Source organism: Schistocerca cancellata, chromosome 6 (assembly GCF_023864275.1).
Source record: "Schistocerca cancellata isolate TAMUIC-IGC-003103 chromosome 6, iqSchCanc2.1, whole genome shotgun sequence".
NCBI lineage: Eukaryota > Metazoa > Arthropoda > Insecta > Orthoptera > Acrididae > Schistocerca > Schistocerca cancellata.
The window spans coordinates 345,955,191-345,972,673 of record NC_064631.1 but is presented as its reverse complement, the minus strand read 5'-3'; the positions used below and the strand labels follow the sequence as shown (position 1 = coordinate 345,972,673).

General features: G+C 39.6%; 1 protein-coding gene across 7 annotated transcripts in view; it reads right to left on the bottom strand.

The window, feature by feature from the left end:
- LOC126190754 (E3 SUMO-protein ligase PIAS3) overlaps positions 1-17,483 on the bottom strand; it is a 261,787-nt gene that overhangs the window by 126,987 nt on the left and 117,317 nt on the right. For all 7 annotated transcript variants that reach the window (XM_049931264.1, XM_049931262.1, XM_049931269.1 and 4 more), the window contains 2 exons: positions 8,756-8,880; positions 8,571-8,672 (listed from right to left, as the gene is read on the bottom strand). In XM_049931264.1, the coding sequence (XP_049787221.1) occupies positions 8,571-8,672; positions 8,756-8,880 (227 nt within the window). The remainder of the gene's footprint in view (positions 1-8,570; positions 8,673-8,755; positions 8,881-17,483) is intronic.

Genomic DNA, 17,483 nt, shown 5'->3' with positions numbered 1-17,483 from the left:
GTTCGGGAATCCTGGGTGTGTCAAATATGTAGCACGATAATGCTCCAATGAGTATTTATTTACATTTGTTGTCATTAAGAGAAGAATTAAGTTAATAACAAGCAGAAAATGTGATTGACTGGCAAGCATAGTTGTCAAGGAAATCAAATTTAATGGTCCACAAAATAAATTAACAATTATCATAAAGTTACTTCTTGTGTAAGGGTGTTAATTTGAACAGCATCTACACTGTTCTAAAAATAAATAAAAAACAACACTTGGCAACTATAAATAGACACGGAGCCATGTGTCTGCTCATTGCTTTACTTTTTGAGCTGAAGCACTTTGATGTCAATCAGGACAGAAGACTGATAAATATTTGCATCAGAATAAATTTAACACAATGTTGTGGAAAGTAAAGAGGAAGTAGATGTAGATGAGATGTGATGCTGCAAGAAGAACTAGACAGCACACTGGAAGACCTAAGTTGAGAGAAGGCCCCTAAGGCAGACTACGTTACCGCAGAACTATTGAGATCCTTGGGGCAGCCAGCCATGACAAAACTATTTCCCCTGGTGTGCAAGATATATGACACACAAACACCCTCAGACTTCAAGAAGAATTGAATAATTACAAATTCAAAGATGGAAGGTGTTAAAAGTGTGATTATTGTCAAACCATTACAATGCTGTGGTTGTAAAATACCAACTTGAATTATTTACAGATGAATGCAAAAACTGTTAGAAGCCAACCTCAGGGAAGATCAGTTCAGATTCTGGGGAAACATACTAATGCTAATGCTATGACTTATCTTAGAAGATACGACTGAAGAAAATCAAAACTACATTTCTAGCATTACAGAAAACTTTTTAACATTGTTGACTGGAACACACTTTGAAATTCTCGAGGTAGCAGGGATAAAATACAGGAACCAAAAAGTTACCTACAACTTTTACAGAAGCCAGACTGTAGTTGTAAGAGAGTATGACAAGCAGTAAAGGAAACCAAGGAGAAACTTGGAAAGGAATTTACAATTGAGAGAGTAGAAATAAAAACACCAAGGTTTGCGGATGACACTGTAATTCTGTCAGAGATGCAACACAATTGTCAAGAGCAATTTAACAGAAGGACCATGTCTTGAAATGACATTATATGACGAACAACAACAAAGGAAAAGCAAGGGTAGCAGAATATAGTTTAATTAAATCAAGCTAAGCAGATGGAATTAGATTAAGAAATGAGACATGAAAGAAGTAATTGGGTTTTGATAATTGGGCAATGTAGAGGGGACATAAAATGAAGAATGGTCTACAGTAACAAAAGTGTGTCACTGAATATAAATTGAACTGTTCAGTAATCTTTGCTGAAGGTGTTCATCAGGTGTGTAGTATTGTGTGATAGTGAAACAAAGATTATAACTGGACAGAAAAGAAGAGAACAGAAGCTTTTGAAACTAATGAAGTCCTGAGTCGGAATGGACAGAAAATAAATTTGTGATATCTTGACTAAAGAAAGCAACTGGTTAATAGGAATCATTCAGAGGCATAAAGGAATTGACAATTTGGTAATGGGAGGAAGTGCAGTTGTAACAACTGTAAAAGGAGCCCAAGGCTTGATTACAGTAAGGAGATTTGGAGGGATATAGGTTGTAGCAGTTATGCAGAATTAACAGGTGTACACGGGGTAGTCTAGCAGGGAGAACTGCAACAAAATAGTTTTCGTGTTGAAGAAGAAGAAGAAGAAGAAGAAGAAGAAAGGAAAGGGTTCTTTTGTGAAGTACATTTAAGTGTACACCCAATTATATACACTGTGCAGTGTGTGCTACTTTTGAGTAAAAGAAAATGACAGTGGAGACATAGAGTTGTACACAGGCACAACAGGAAGACTACTGGCTTTCGGCCAGAATTCTGGCTGCTGATGCCAGACTGCGAGCAGCTGCACATGCTGGGAGAAACAATCTGTGTGGCTGGTGTAAGGAGAAGGCTGTCAGGGGAAGGGATAGCAGGCTAGTGGTGGGGGATGGTCAACTGCTGCTTGTGGGAGCATACAAGGATGAGGTGGAGAGGGTAGGATAGATAGGTGCAATCGGGAGGTTAGACAAGAGGGCGGATGGAGGGGCGAGGGAAAGCAGAAAAAGAGGGAAGTACAAAGATTGTGGGTGCAGCTGTGGAATAGAAGGCTGTGTAGTGCTGAAGTGGGAACAGGGAAGGGGTAGAATAGAAGGCTGTGTAGTGCTGAAGTGGGAACAGGGAAGGGGTAGTCGGGTGAAGGACAATGACTAATAAATGCTGAGGACAGGAAGGTTACAGCAACGTAGGATATATTGTAGAGAGGAGTAGGTGTTGGTGGGAGGATGTATGGGACAGGTTTTGCATCTACGTCTATTATAGGGATATGAGCCATGAGGCAAACGATTGGGAAAGGGATTGTTTAGGGATGGATGAGGATATGTGTAGGTTTGATGGCTGGCAAAATATCAATGTGGGAGGTGTGTGAAGGATAGTGGGTAGGACACTCCTGATTTCAGGGCATGACAAGAGGTATTCAATACTCTGGCAGAGAATGTGATTCAGTTGCTCTAGTCCTGGGTAGTACTGAGTCATGAGGGAAATGCTCCTCTGTGACCACAGTCTGACTGAAGAGATAAGGCATGTTTCTGCACAGTCTGTGGAGGCCTTAGTGAGACCACTGATATATTTTGAGAGGGACTGCTCATCATTACAGGTGCAATGGTCATGTGTGGCTAGGCTGTTTGGAAGGGACTTCTTGGTATGGAATGGATGGCAGCTGTCAAAGTGGATGTATTGCTGGTGTGTCTTATGTTTCATATGGAGGGAGGTAGTGATGTAGCCATCTTTGAGGTGGAGGTAAGCATTAAGAAATATTACTTGGGTTGAGATTCTGGAGGAACGTGAATAGGGTGTCCTCACCCTTAATCCAAATCATGAAGATGTCATCAATGAACCTGAACCATATGGGGCGGTTTGGGATACTGGATGGTTAGGAAGGATTTCTCTAGATCAGTGGGTCTTTTTTACACCCCCCCCCCCTTCATTAGGAAAAATAGTATCAGCCCCCCAGCCTATTGTTATTAATAAAAATAGTCATATTTTATATTTTCCCTTATTATGTTTGCCAAACTGGATTTAAAAGGATTTTACACAGCAGAAACAAAAAATAACATGACTTATTGTAACAAAAATATGGAACAATTTTTTTATCTTTAGCATGTTTTCATTTATTCAAGAACGTTATTTACAATTCAGCAAACAAGAACTACAAGAGCAATAAAATTTTAAATTAAAAAGTTCAGTGTGATGGATGAGCTTACTTTTGAGAACAAAGTTTCTCAAGACATGGAGGAACAGCAGAAAGAGCCACTCAAAGTTCTTTGTTTACATTTAGCTTCGAATGGTAGTTTGACTTCATAGTTAACAAAGCTGAAAATCCAGTCTTGCACAAGTATGTTGTTGCAAAAGGAATCAGGATCTTCACTGCATTGTGGCTAAGCGGTGTGAAGTCCTTACTAATACATATTCAGAACTCCAACAAGGGCACTTCATTAAATTTACTTTTCAGTAAAGTATCACAAGCTGATTCAATAAGTTGTTCTTGTTCTTATATATTTAGCAATGATGGTCCAGGAGCATTTATGAATGGATTTTTAATCCAATTAAATTTATCAAAATCATTGCTGAAATATTTCTCAAAGTAAACTTCTAATGTTGCAAGATGACGAAGAAAGCAAACTTTTATAGCCATTTGAAGTATCGGATTATCTGTATCCTCTAACAGTGACACTATTGTACGAAGCATATCTAGTATGTCACTCTCCATTCCGTTTTGCCACAGCTCCTATTTCTTTATGAACACCTTTACCTTTTTGTTCCAAGATAACAGTTGCCCGATTACCTTGAAGTGAAGTGTTAAGAATATTTAGTTTCTCACGCTGTTTTAAATCAAAAATCTCTGATGTTGGAACAGTCTGCAAAAGAGTGACTCTATCCTTTAACAAACAGAATACCTCATTCCTCAGTTGAAATATTCTTTTCAATACTTCACCCCTTGAAAGCCATCGAGCATTACTAAAAAAGAGCAACTAGCGTGTTCATCACCCATCTCCTGATATAGCACTTTAAAAAGCCCCAAATTTATAGATTTTGCCTTAATAATATCAACTGTTTGCAGAACTTTATGAAAGGGTGGACTAAGTTCTTTAGCGGCCAGAGCCTCCTGATGTATCATGCAGTGAGTCCATACAGCATCAGCAGGTACAGCTTTAACTTTCGCTTGCAATCCACCATGAATTCCAGACATTGAGGAAGCTCCATCTGTGCATACTCCAATGCATTTATTCCATCAAATACAATTTGATTGAGGAAAGTATTGAGCATATCACAAAAGCTTTCAGCTATAGCTGTTTTCAGTACTGTCTCACAGAAAACAAATTCCTCTTGAATGTTAAATTCATCAACAAAACTAACATAAGCAACCAAATGAGCGTCTTTATGAATGTCAGTTGCTTCGTCCACTTTAAGTGCAAAATATTTGTTGCACAATTTGTCAATTAACTGTTTGAGTAAATCGTCAGAAATGTATAAAATTCTTCTATGCACTGTGTCATTAGACAGGAATACTTTTCCACTGCTGAGCAAATGAGTTGCCGAACATTGTTGATCCTACATCAATCGCTGCTGGTAAAACCAGAGTTTCTGCAACCGTGTGTGGTTTCTTGCATTTAGCAATTCTATGAGAAATCTGGCAAGAGGACAAAAGGGCCTTAAGACATCACATTTGTCGTTCTAGTAAAGTTCTTCTGGGTAGATGATAAAACATTTAGTTTCCTGACAAATAAATCTCTTGGATTTCCCATTAATTCAGGATGTTTGGTTTCAAGATGTCTCTCTAACTTGTTAGGTTTCATGCTATCACCAGCTAAAATTGTTAAACAAACTACACTCTGCGGATGTTCTTCACCACTGATTGTAGTTTTTGTGAAGCCTAGCAATAAAGAATGCAGTGAAGAATGCTGAAGATTAGATGGATGGATCACATAACTAATGAGGAGGTATTGAATGGAATTGGGAAGAAGAGGAGTTTGTGGCGCAACTTGACTAGAAGAAGGGGTCGGTTGGTAGGACATGTTCTGAGGCATCAGGGGATCACAAGTTTGGCATTGGAGGGCAGTGTGGAGGGTAAAAAGCGTAGAGGGAGACCAAGAGATGAATACACTAAGCAGATTCAGAAGGATGTAGGTTGCAGTAAGTACTGGGAGATGAAGAAGCTTGCACAGGATGGAGTAGCATGGAGAGCTGCATCAAACCAGTCTCAGGACTAAAGACCACAACCACAACCACAACCACAACAACAACAACAACAGCAGCAGCAGCAGCAGCAGCAATAAATGGTTCTCATCGTGCGTCATCGATTTCGTCTTCAGAGTATCTCCTTCACTCTGACAGTTGACGGACCACTGCTGTCTTGATGTTCGTCACTAATCAGGAATTGCTTCATACTGCAGTTAAGTCTTCCTCACAAAGTCTATAATTATAAGACTATAATTTAGTCATCACTATGAGGATGCGTTGAGATACACGAGTCAAACCCTGCACTGCACGGGATAGTTACAGGAACAGTAATGGTGCAGGCGTCAAAGGATATTCCACTGACTATAAAAGGAAGCAATGCCACCTAGGAACAAAGCCTACTCAGCTCGTGTGTAGGCTTTGTTCCTACATTGAAGGAAGTCACACAGCTCAACCAATCATTCCAAACAATGCTGAAAATATGACAGCGGTTTCATTGTCATCGACCACATCTGGCATTAACATTGATGCCAGGAGAAATTCAAACCAGATCAGTGGCATGTCGTTTGTTCGAGAAAAGATAAACCTAATTGTTTGTTAATAAGAATACATTTTTTTCTCTAACATAACGCACCCCTCTTTAATACCATTCCTCCCCCCGCCCCCCTCCTTGGGGTCACGTCCCACAATTTGAGAACCTCTGCTATAGATGGCCCATGTGTAGGTTGGCATAGGACAGTACTACGTGGGTGCCCATTGCCATATCCCAGATTTGTTTCTAGCTGATGCCTTCAAAGGAGTAGTAATTGTGGGTGATGATGTAGTTCATCACGGCGACCAAGAAGGAGCGTGCAGGTTTGGATTCCGTTGGGGATTGGGAAAGGTAGTGTTCAATAGTGGCTAGGCCGTGGGCATTACGGATGTTAGTGTAATGGGAAGTAACATCAGCAGTGACTAGCAGGACACTGTGTGGTAAAGAAACAGGAACTGTGAGGAGTTAGTGGAAGAAATGGTTGGTATCTTCTATACTGGAGGGTAGGTTGCAGGTGATAGGCTACAGGTGTTTGTCTACGAGCAGAGATATTTTCAGTGGAGGCAGGTTTATACACTTTAGGAAGCATGGAGAAGGCAGGAGTGTGCGTAGTGGTCGGGGAAAGGAGATAGATAGGCTCTGGGGAGAGGTGTATAGAAACATAAAAAGAAAAGCCCCAACACTCTACGATAAACACTAGCGCAGCCACTGTAACTGTCGGCAAAGAGATATTTTACTACGCCGGAAGGCGAAAGACAAATGATGGAAACTTTTTTTTTTGGTGACAATTATTAGAAAGACTCTGTCATTAGTTCTCGTGATGAGAAGACGTATTCGTGTGATAAGTGTGTAGTAGACATTGTATTATCTGAATAATATTTTTTATGAAAATATGAAGTATGAGGATTCTTATTAGCGCAAAACCCAAAAGTTTTCTTTTTCCTTCTGCGCATTATGGTAACGTCATGTCACTAGCTGCCTGCATCTGAAGAGGAAGTCCGATTAAGAATCAATATTACACATATGGTCAAGAATGAGAACTAATTATAAGGACTCTATGTAAGTTAAAAGTGAAAGACATTGTATTCCCTTAAAAAAATCAATAAGGAATCAAAATGATAAAAGTCAGAAAAAATCAATTTGTTTAATTAATTATATTATATATTTTTTAATTATAAATTTGCACAGAGGTCCTGGGATGGGCCTAAGGATTTAAGGAGAGACTATATATCCTGCTGGATTTCTGGAGTGGGGTCACAGTGGAAGAGTTTATAAGGGGATAAATCTGATAGCTGGCAGAAGGACATGGTGGTTGCATCTGTAGTGACGTGCAATCCCTCTTGAAGTATACCAAGGGTCTCACTGAGGCCTTCACAGACCACAATTACCCTCCCAACCTTGTACAGAAACATATCTTCTGTGCTTTATCTCTCCAGCCACCCACCACCTCCTGAAGTCCCACCATCGGCCACACAGGAGCATTCGCCTCATGACTCCGTACACCCCATGACCGAAGCAACTAAATCACATCCTCCACCAGTGTTTCGACTACCTCTCATCAAGCCCTGAAATGAGGAATGTCCAGAATGTCCTACCCACTATCCTCCCCACTCCTCCCACAGTGGTACTCCGCCACCCACTGAATCCACACAATATCCTTGTCCATCCCTATATATCTCTGCTTCCAACCATTCCCTCATGGCTCTTATCCCTGTAATAGACCTAGATGCAAGACCTGTTCCATAAATCCTCCATCCCCCCACCAACTCCAATCTGGTCACAACCGTACCCTTTCCCAACACAGGTAGGGCTACCAGTGAAACTCGACCTGTCAAGCCAAGTTGTAGCCACTGTGCTGCATTCTACGTGGGCATTACAACCAACAGGAAGTCCGTCCACCTGAATGGCCAGCGACAAACTACAGCCAAGAAACAGCGGGACCACCCAGTTGCAGAGCAAGCTGCCCAATACAATGTTCTTCATTTTAATGACTGCTTTACTGCCTGTGTCATCTGAATCCGTCCCACTGACACCAGCTTTCCTGAACTGCGCAGGTGTGAACACTCCCTGCAATATATCCTTTGTTCCTGTAACCCTCCTGGCCTCAATCACCCTTGGTTATTGTCCTTTACCCCCCTACCCTCTTCTCTGTTCCCCCCTCCAGCACTAAACCAACTTCTATTCCACAAGCGCACACACAGTCTTCTTAGGTCTTCTCTTTACCGAAGCCCCCCCCCCCCCCCCCTCCTGCCGTCCATCTAACCTCCCATCTGCACCTGCTGCCCTACCCTCTCTTCATCTTCACTTCGTCCCCGTATGCTCCCACAAATAGCATTTCACTGTACCCAACTGCATGGTGGCTACATTTATTTTTAGCAACTCAATTTTTGATACCAGTATATATATATGCATTCACTCAGAACCATAACCCTCCACATATTGGACATTATGTCAGAGAGATATGTGGAAGATCTGTAAATACCTGGTCACCATTTGCATAAAGTGAACGAGCATGATAAGAGACTTCATCAACCATACTTTTCAACTTCTTTTTCAGATGTACTGTCGAGGTTTCTCAAGTAGAGGAAATAGCAAAGAACTGCACTTTGTTAACAAATATTCGATGGGAAAAAATACCTTTTTTTAGAATTAATTTACTGATAATCTCAAAATTTTTTCCTTTTCTCTACCATTCATTTTTGTAATGTATAAATAGCTTTTAAAACGTATTTCCTTTTTTTTTTTGTACTTACAGGTAAGGGACACATTCGTCCATTCACCTTCACAGAAAGTCCTGGAGGGAAGAAGTCATCCTGTTCACATGAGGTTTCTAACAAACAGAACCTCATCTGAACCTGAAACAATGGAGGCACTGAAGTTTTGAAAGACAAGAAAAGAGTGAAGTTATTTAACTGAAGAAACAGCTAACGATAATTACCTGAATAACATAGTCGACTTTTGTGTTGGGGCGAACATCTCTGTAAGTTGCAACATCAGTAGCTTGTTGTGGTGTGAGATGGAAAACGTAATTATTTTCCTGTAACCTTTGTGAACCTTGAGGAACTGGAAAGAAAAAAAAAAAAAACATTCAATGTAATAAACGTAAACGAACAGAAAATGTAACTGAAGCATTACCAAACACTGCTTCTGTTCACAACAAAATTCATAATCCATTATGCTGGGAAATTCAGCACATACTCTTGTACCAAGATCATCTTGACAACCACTAAATTGAATGCCTTGGATCAATCACACTGTTCCACTGATACATTTTTTTTTTTTTTAATGCGACTTTGAAAGCTGAACATACAGAAATTTTAGTCATACACAGTCTTATCTTTATTGGCAATACAGTGACAGAAGAAAACTAGAATTTTATCTAATTATCGCAACACAAGTATTTCAAATATCAACCAACCTCTTGCAAAACCTGTAAGCTTCTGCGGCAGTCAGTTGTAACAGTGAAATGTCAGCTAACTCTAAAAGGATTTCAAATAAAACTCTGCCTTTCTATATTAACCAGACGTTTAAATTACCAAAAATAGACTACAGCTTGAGGAGATATTTCTTCCGGCATTTTCTTCAAGTTCTGCAACAATGATCTGCAGGGTGTAATGTCAAACATATGAAGGAAACCTAACTGGGCACCTAGATCTGGTATGAGGTAAAATACGATTTGATGTACAGCTGAATGCTAGCACAACCGGGGCTCCAGACAGGCTGCCGTAGCTGCTCCAGCTGAGCCAACAAATGTACAGATGTGGATTAATCCCAGTATGGGGAATTTTGGCAATGACCATCTCCTCTCCCCTCAGGAAATGGCGACTGTCAGGCAATCTTAATAATTGCTATGTTACAGCTCTCTGAACTATGACAGGAAATCACAGTTACATATTAATGTAAATCTGAATACATCTGCAATCTCAGAAAAATGAGGTGTATCTAACAACACAACTGTATTTCATATCTTTAAACCTACAGAAGATAATATTTCACATCAAATAAACATATTCAAAATGAATCTCTGAATTAACAATTCTTAAACGCTTCATGTGATTTTAACATGTGATATCTCACAATTTGATTGCACAATAGATATTATCCCTGAACACCACTCCATCTATTTTTATACTGACTTATGACGTATTTCACAACTTTTTTGTTACGCAAATGTCTATCAGAACACCTTATTCACCACATTTACACAGCTAATGAATACCTCACATATTGTCATACTTGTGTAGTTATTTAATGAACAGTTTACTACTTCACCAGTAACTTAATTTAAATGTTGGTTGCAAGTGCTATTAAAAAGCTGTGCTAATTAGAAAGTGGTCTATCACATGTGTTAGCAGACACCACTATTTAAAAGAGAACCAAAAGGTGCTTCTATCCAGAAGGCATAAATAATTGTTTAAATAATATTTAATGACAATTTGTCACCACTTGATGTGAGCACACTTGGCAAGAACACTAGCTTATTTATGAACAATCCTTTATTTGTAATTGATGTGAATGACCTGAGTGTTACTCAATGTTTACAACATTTTTTTATTTAAATATTGTTGTAATATTATAGTTTAGTCTGGGAAGTGGTGAAGATGAGTCAAATCATGACTGTAGCATGTAAGAACAATGTATTTTTGGTGGGGAAGGCCTTCAGCCAATGGAAAAACAGACAGTAGTGCAGTACTAAGGGAGTCAAGAGCAGACTGGGAGTTTATCGAGAGAAGGGCTCAAGGGAGCAATTCTGGGACACTTTTACATCGGTGGCAGAAGAAGACAGACCTGTGGTAACGTGTGTGATTCAGACATATAAGCGATAGATTCTGGGCAGTGAACAGCTACTACCATACTTTAACATCTGAAGGGACGGATCCTTTCCGTCGTTTCTAGGTCCCCGGTTAACATACAACATACATATTACTGATTGTGAATAACATCATTCGCATCATTACTTATCAAAGTTTGACTTGGGCTTTCCAAGCCTGTCCCTATTCCTTGATATGTAATTACAAATAGTAAACAGAATGTGAAATTCACAACTTCATGAAAATGCTTGTCGGCTTTTTAATTATAACACCTCTCAAATGTCATATAAATTAATAATGAGACCAGTGATAAAAAATTACAGATTACAAAATGAGTGTTGGCAGGATTTGAACCATTGCCTCATCCACAACCATCTTGCCATGCACAAAAACTATAACAATATGACCAGAACGAATTCTTACAGCTGGCACCTTTGCACAGATACACGACTTACATAACAGACGCGTAAAGCTTCTCTTGTGATTTTCTTGGAATTGCCAGAGTAGTGTACCTTACTACTTTCATATTATGTTGTTTTAATGGCCTACTAAAGGTATACAAAGTTTGAAGTAAATCCCTGATCCCAACATCATGGCCTCCCCTTGTAATAGGGTCCTCAAAAACATAAAATGAATACAATTTTCAGCTTGCAGAAAGATGCTGATTTGTTTACAACTTGTGTTCAAATTAAGCTTGAACACTGAAATTGAGTTCATTTGAAAAATAATTAGCTGAATATATGTATTGGATGTGATGGCCCAGGGCTTTTGAACTAGGCCGTTGGGATAATTATGTCCAGGCAGAAGTGAGAGTGGTGGTGTATTGCTGTAAAGGTCTGCATTCGAACAAATGTTTGCCTCGAATGCCAAGGTCGTATGGGAGGCAACGTTTGACATGGAAAGGATGGCAACCGTCAAAATGTAAGTGCTGTTATTTGTTAGTAGCCTTGATGTGGACGGAACTGTATAGCTGGCCTTCGGTGAGGATGAGATCAACATCAAGGACAGTGGCATGGGATTCGGAATAGGACTATTTGAAATTTAATTGGGAGAAAGTATTCAGAGATTCCAGGAATTTTAAAAGGTCAGCCTCACCATGAGTCCATGGATCCCAGGAAACACACTCCAAGTGACCCATGAAGAGGTTGGCATACGAAGGAGCCATCCTTGTTCCCATGGCTGTACTCCTGATCTGCTTGTATGTCTGCCCCTCAAAGGTGAGGTAATAGTTGGTAAGTATAAAGTTGATTAAGGTGAGCAAGAATGATATCTTAGGCTTGAAATCAGGTGGGTGTTGACTGAGGGAATATTCTGCAGCAGACAGACTATGTGCACGAGGGATGTTCGTATATCTACATCTACATCTACATTTATACTCCGCAACCCACCCAACGGTGTTTGGCGGAGGGCACTTTACGTGCCACTGTCATTACCTCCCTTTCCTGTTCCAGTCGCATATGGTTCGCGGGAAGAACGACTGTCTGAAAGCCTCCGTGCGCGCTCTAATCTCTCTAATTTTACATTCGTGATCTCCTCGGGAGGTATAAGTAGGGGGAAGCAATATATTCGATACCTCATCCAGAAACGCACCCTCTCGAAACCTGGCGAGCAAGCTACACCGCGATGCAGAGCGCCTCTCTTGCAGAGTCTGCCACTTGAGTTTGTTAAACATCTCCGTAACGCTACCACGGTTACCAAATAACCCTGTGACGAAACGCGCCGCTCTTCTTTGGATCTCCTCTATCTCCTCCGTCAACCCGATCTGGTACGGATCCCACACTGATGAGCAATACTCAAGTATAGGTCGAACGAGTGTTTTGTAAGCCACCTCCTTTGTTGATGGACTACATTTTCTAAGGACTCTCCCAATGAATCTCAACCTGGTACCCGCCTTACCAACAATTAATTTTATATGATCATTCCACTTCAAATCGTTCCGCACGCATACTCCCAGATATTTTACAGAAGTAACTGCTACCAGTGTTTGTTCCGCTATCATATAATCATACAATAAAGGATCCTTCTTTCTATGTATTCGCAATACATTACATTTGTCTATGTTAAGGGTCAGTTGCCACTCCCTGCACCAAGTGCCTATCCGCTGCAGATCTTCCTGCATTTCGCCTCTCGTTTTTGCCACTCCCACCACTTCTAACACGCCAAACCATTCTCTCTTGCCATGATGAATCCCATCACATATTACATCTGTTCTTTTTGAAAACATTCTTTTGCACTATCAAAATTAAGGTCCCACATTCTGTTTCTTGAAATATTGAAAAACCCTGTTTCTGGATGTAATCTTACTCTACACCATCCTGTTTTACAGTTTCAAATACAGCAATCTCTTTAACTTATCTGACTAATCTGTGACCTATATGCCTCATCTGCCAGTTTGCACTCCACCGTCTTCTCTCCTTCTACAAAATTCTCCAGTTGCCTGCCCCTCTTGTTTCCTTGGATGGTGTCATCTGCCAAACCAACTTCAGACTGCAACATGTCAAACTTCACCTCAAAAAGCTATCCCACCTTCTCCTAACATGCCTCAACAGCAGTGTTTTCCTTCCTATCCCTCTGCAGGTCCCCATACAGCCACACCATCAACCACCACTCCTCTCCTACAAATGGCCTAGTTTTGGTACTGTGTTGTGGTACTGAATTCTGCAGTTCACCTCTAAATTATTCATTATGAACCACATATTATATTACAAAGTAAAAGATGTATAATAATAACTATGTCCCTGAAGACACTGTTCCAAGATTTTCCATTATCAGCTTGACACAGTATTATGACTACACTCTTCTTTAGAACATATGGTCATCATCATCATCATTTAAGGCTGATTATGCTTTTCAGCATTCAGTCTGGAGCATAGTGCCCCTTATAAAATTCCTCCATGATCCCCTATTCAGTGCTAACATTGGTGCCTCTTCTGATGTTAAGCCTATTACTTCAAAATCATTCTTAACCGAATCCAGGTACCTTCTCCTTGGTCTACCCCGACTCCTCATACCCTCTACTGCTGAACCCATGAGTCTCTTGGGTAACCTTGCTTCTCCCATGTGTGTAACATGACCCCACCATCTAAGCCTGTTCGCCCTGACTGCTACATCTATAGAGTTCATTCCCAGTTTTTCTTTGATTTCCTCAAAGTGCACACCCCCCTGCCTACTTTTTTTGCTACGCTTCACAACTCACATTAGATTATGACATAGGACTGTACAGAGTTAAAGTAGCTAGCAATCTCCCAACACCAGATAAAATGAATTTCATTACTTTGGTTACCTCTTTGCGGTAAACAGTTCAAAATGATTTTATTTTTATTATGTACCACCTGCCATAGAGTCAGCTCCATGGATTTCTCAGTTACAGAATTATAAGCAGCTGTCTTTTTTATCCCTATTATGTATTCCCTGTTTTAACTCTCCACAAACATATATTATTGTATATACTTTGATAAATTCGGCCATCATCTTCTAGAAAACTGACTTGTCTTTGCCATTTTACAATTCACTCTGCACACACAAATGAGAAACATGAGTGAACAAACAGCTGACTCAAACACGTTTCTGTCCACATGCTGCAACTTGTCTCCACAGATATTATTTGACCCACAGATTTGAGCAATTTCGCTACAACCTGTAAAGGTTCAAGAATTTCTGTGTAAATTCTAGAACTACTCAGCCTTCTACCATCTCAAACACACAATATTCAAGGTAAGAGTGTGGGATAGTAAAATCCTACCTACTGCGTGTCACGTTTGTGTGTGCAGGTTTAAAATCAGTCGTGGGAAGAAAGTAGATGCGGCAGTCAAAACGGCACTAACAAGTACCTGTCGGGAAATCCATAGATGGTTTGCGAGTGTATACGAAAGACCCACGGAATCTATATACAGCTTTGTGCTTATTGTGTCACTGACTATTGTTGTGTGAAACTAGAACAGCTGAAAAAGTTCTCATATAGACTCTTGACTCAGCCTTGTTAGAGGCAAGACTTTTTTCAATATCCTTTTACGAAGTCATGGTGTCTAAGCAGACTTGCTTTCGAATGTAAATCAATTTGTTTCTAACATACGACAGTACGAGAGACTTAATCAAGTTACATATTAAGTTGGAAGTGAGAATTTTTATTGTGCTTGAAAGTCAAATACATCGTTGATTTACAAAATGCAAAGTTTGTATGGCTACTTATTTCACTAGTAGAAAGAGGTTTGAAAGTTTCTGTACCTAGCGTTATTCAATGGAGAAGAAGTCAAGAGAGTTTCCACAGCTGGGTATCCAGTAAAGAAGAGTGGCTGCAAACCCCAAGTAAGTCATCTCTTAAAGAAGTGGAATGTGGTTTGGGGAAATAAATCAGTAATTACACAGACCCAAACTCGCACTTTAAGTCATCAAAAAGTTAGAGCGTGGTGACCTGTATGGCAGGACCGAAAAAACACAAATTTTCAGTCAAAAACAAGAAAAGAAGCTTTTCTGTGTTGCCATAGCAACCAAACATAATACGACAAGGGATTTATTCTGAGAGATTGGAATACGTTCAGGTATCTCATGGAGCAAAATTTGAATGAAAAATGGTGAAGACATGAAAAATTCAAAACGATAAAACAGCAAAGAAGATTTCCATGTATTTGTCTAAGTAGAAATATGCCTAGAATGCTCCACCCAAGAAGATCCAGTGCAGGAAGCGTACAGCTCTCACACACGTTGCGGGGATGCAGACGCAGGAACCAATGTACAACCGACGCTGCCGGCACCAGCTGCTGTTCACCTATGTTGACCTGCCTCCACATCCGCTCACCTACGCTACGAGAATTCTACGCCGGATGAGCGTGAAACAAAACTTCATTACTTCAGTACGAAGTGGTACAAAATACTGTTGAGTGAATTTTATTTATGTAGTTGTCATATTTAAAGTTAGTTTTAAAGGCTTACAAGAGGAAAGCATACAAGAGTATGGAAAATATACAACAGGTTGGGGAAATTCAAGACCCCGCTATGGCCATGAAAATTAGCAAAGAAGTGCCTGACTGGGCTGAATGGGTAAATTTAATCAAAGCACAAAATGCGACTAAGTAAAGAACTAAGCTTAGTAAATTCTCAATTAAATACCCAGAGTGAAGCTTTAAATGCTCAGAGGGAAACTCTGAGTATTCAAATGACAAATTTAGGTTTGTTTAGTACCAAGATTGACTCTCAAAGTGAAGAATTTAGCAATCTGCGCGAAGGCATTAGCGATTTGAAGACTGAGTTGAATGCTGTATGTACTAAAGTAGAGAATTTAAAAGCAGATCTAAAGAATGAGTTAAACTCTTTGACTACTCACATAAATCATATGTTTACTGACCTAGGTAAGAAACAGAATGACACCTTTCAGGATCTTTCAAAAAGGTTGGAAGATCAAATAGTATAGAATCTGAACTTATTGAAAAGTTAGGATCCTCTGAAAAAGTGTACAGTATTAAGTATAATAATGTAAGGGTTACATACTTTACAAGAGAGAGTAGATAAGCAGAATGAGTTAATGCCAGTCATTCAATCGCAAATTACAGGTGTCAATATATGGGTAGATAATGCAGAAAGAAATTTCAAAGAGAAAATAGCTAACTCTGATATTATAAAAGTAATTAGTTTGGAGGAACAATTTTGGGAAATTATAGATTGAAAAGTTACCAAGAGAATAACATCCAGGAATGTATCGTCTATTCCTTCTTCTGAACTTAATGATACCAGAAAGGGTATGGACAACCTGTGGAAAGAGATTAAGTTTATCCAAGATAAAGTAGAAAAAAGGGTATCTTCACCTAACGTTGTATTAAGTAGTGAAGCTGTGGCCGATTTACAATGGGGAGCTAATTCAGTGTTATCTAGACAATTCCCTAAATTTAAGCCGTACGGAAATGTACATTCGACCCATTTCTTAAATAGGTTTAACCAAGCATTACCAAAAAAATTGGGAAGATTCTAAGAAGATCGAATTTGCTGTGGGGTACCTTCTAGGGGAAGCCTCAGAATGGAGTACAGTAAATACTGAGAATTTTTCCTCTTGGGAGGACTTTCAAAAGAAATTTAAAGAGAAATCAGGGTGCATACGTGGACAAGGAAAAAAAATTCCCGAATTTTTCCCAGTTAAAAATACACTTTCTCGCAGGTAAAAATACACTTGTTCCATGTTAAGTTATTCCTCAGCACTGTAAAACTCATCAATCCTTTGAATGTTTATGGTTTTATATACCGACGTAGAATTTCCCGGCACTTTAGAAAACGAAACTCAGGGTGGGACACGATTTTTTAAGACCTTTGATATGCAGCAACATGTACGTTACATATTTTCGTATTACGAAGGTATAAATTTGAATTCTGCCAAACAACGCACTTTCCAAAGCATTGAAATCTAGATTACGATGCACTTTTGTAGACCAGACATAGCGCATGTCACGTGATTTCGCCAGCTGATGACAGCATAGGACATGTGATATAGTCAGCCAATAGCATAAGATACACCACACAAATGTGGCAGTAAAATTTTTAATTAAGATGTAAATGTCTTATTTTCTGGGCTCGAAATTCTTCTAAATCGTCGTCATCAAAGAGTTGATTTTTAAAACAGAGACAAACGCTGTGTGATTTAAAAAAATCGTACATTCTCGCACATAGTTCATATTGCGTAAAAGGAAATTTGCTTTGAATGTAACACTTTTGAAACCAACATTCGCAATATTTTCCCGCGACCTGTTAGAAATAGGTTCGTTTCAGTAGTTGCAACAGAGCGCCAGATAACAGGTGTCAACGCGTTTGCACAGCTACGATCTCGCAAAAAGCCCATATACATGTTTGTACGTGTAAAACATTAAAAGATCT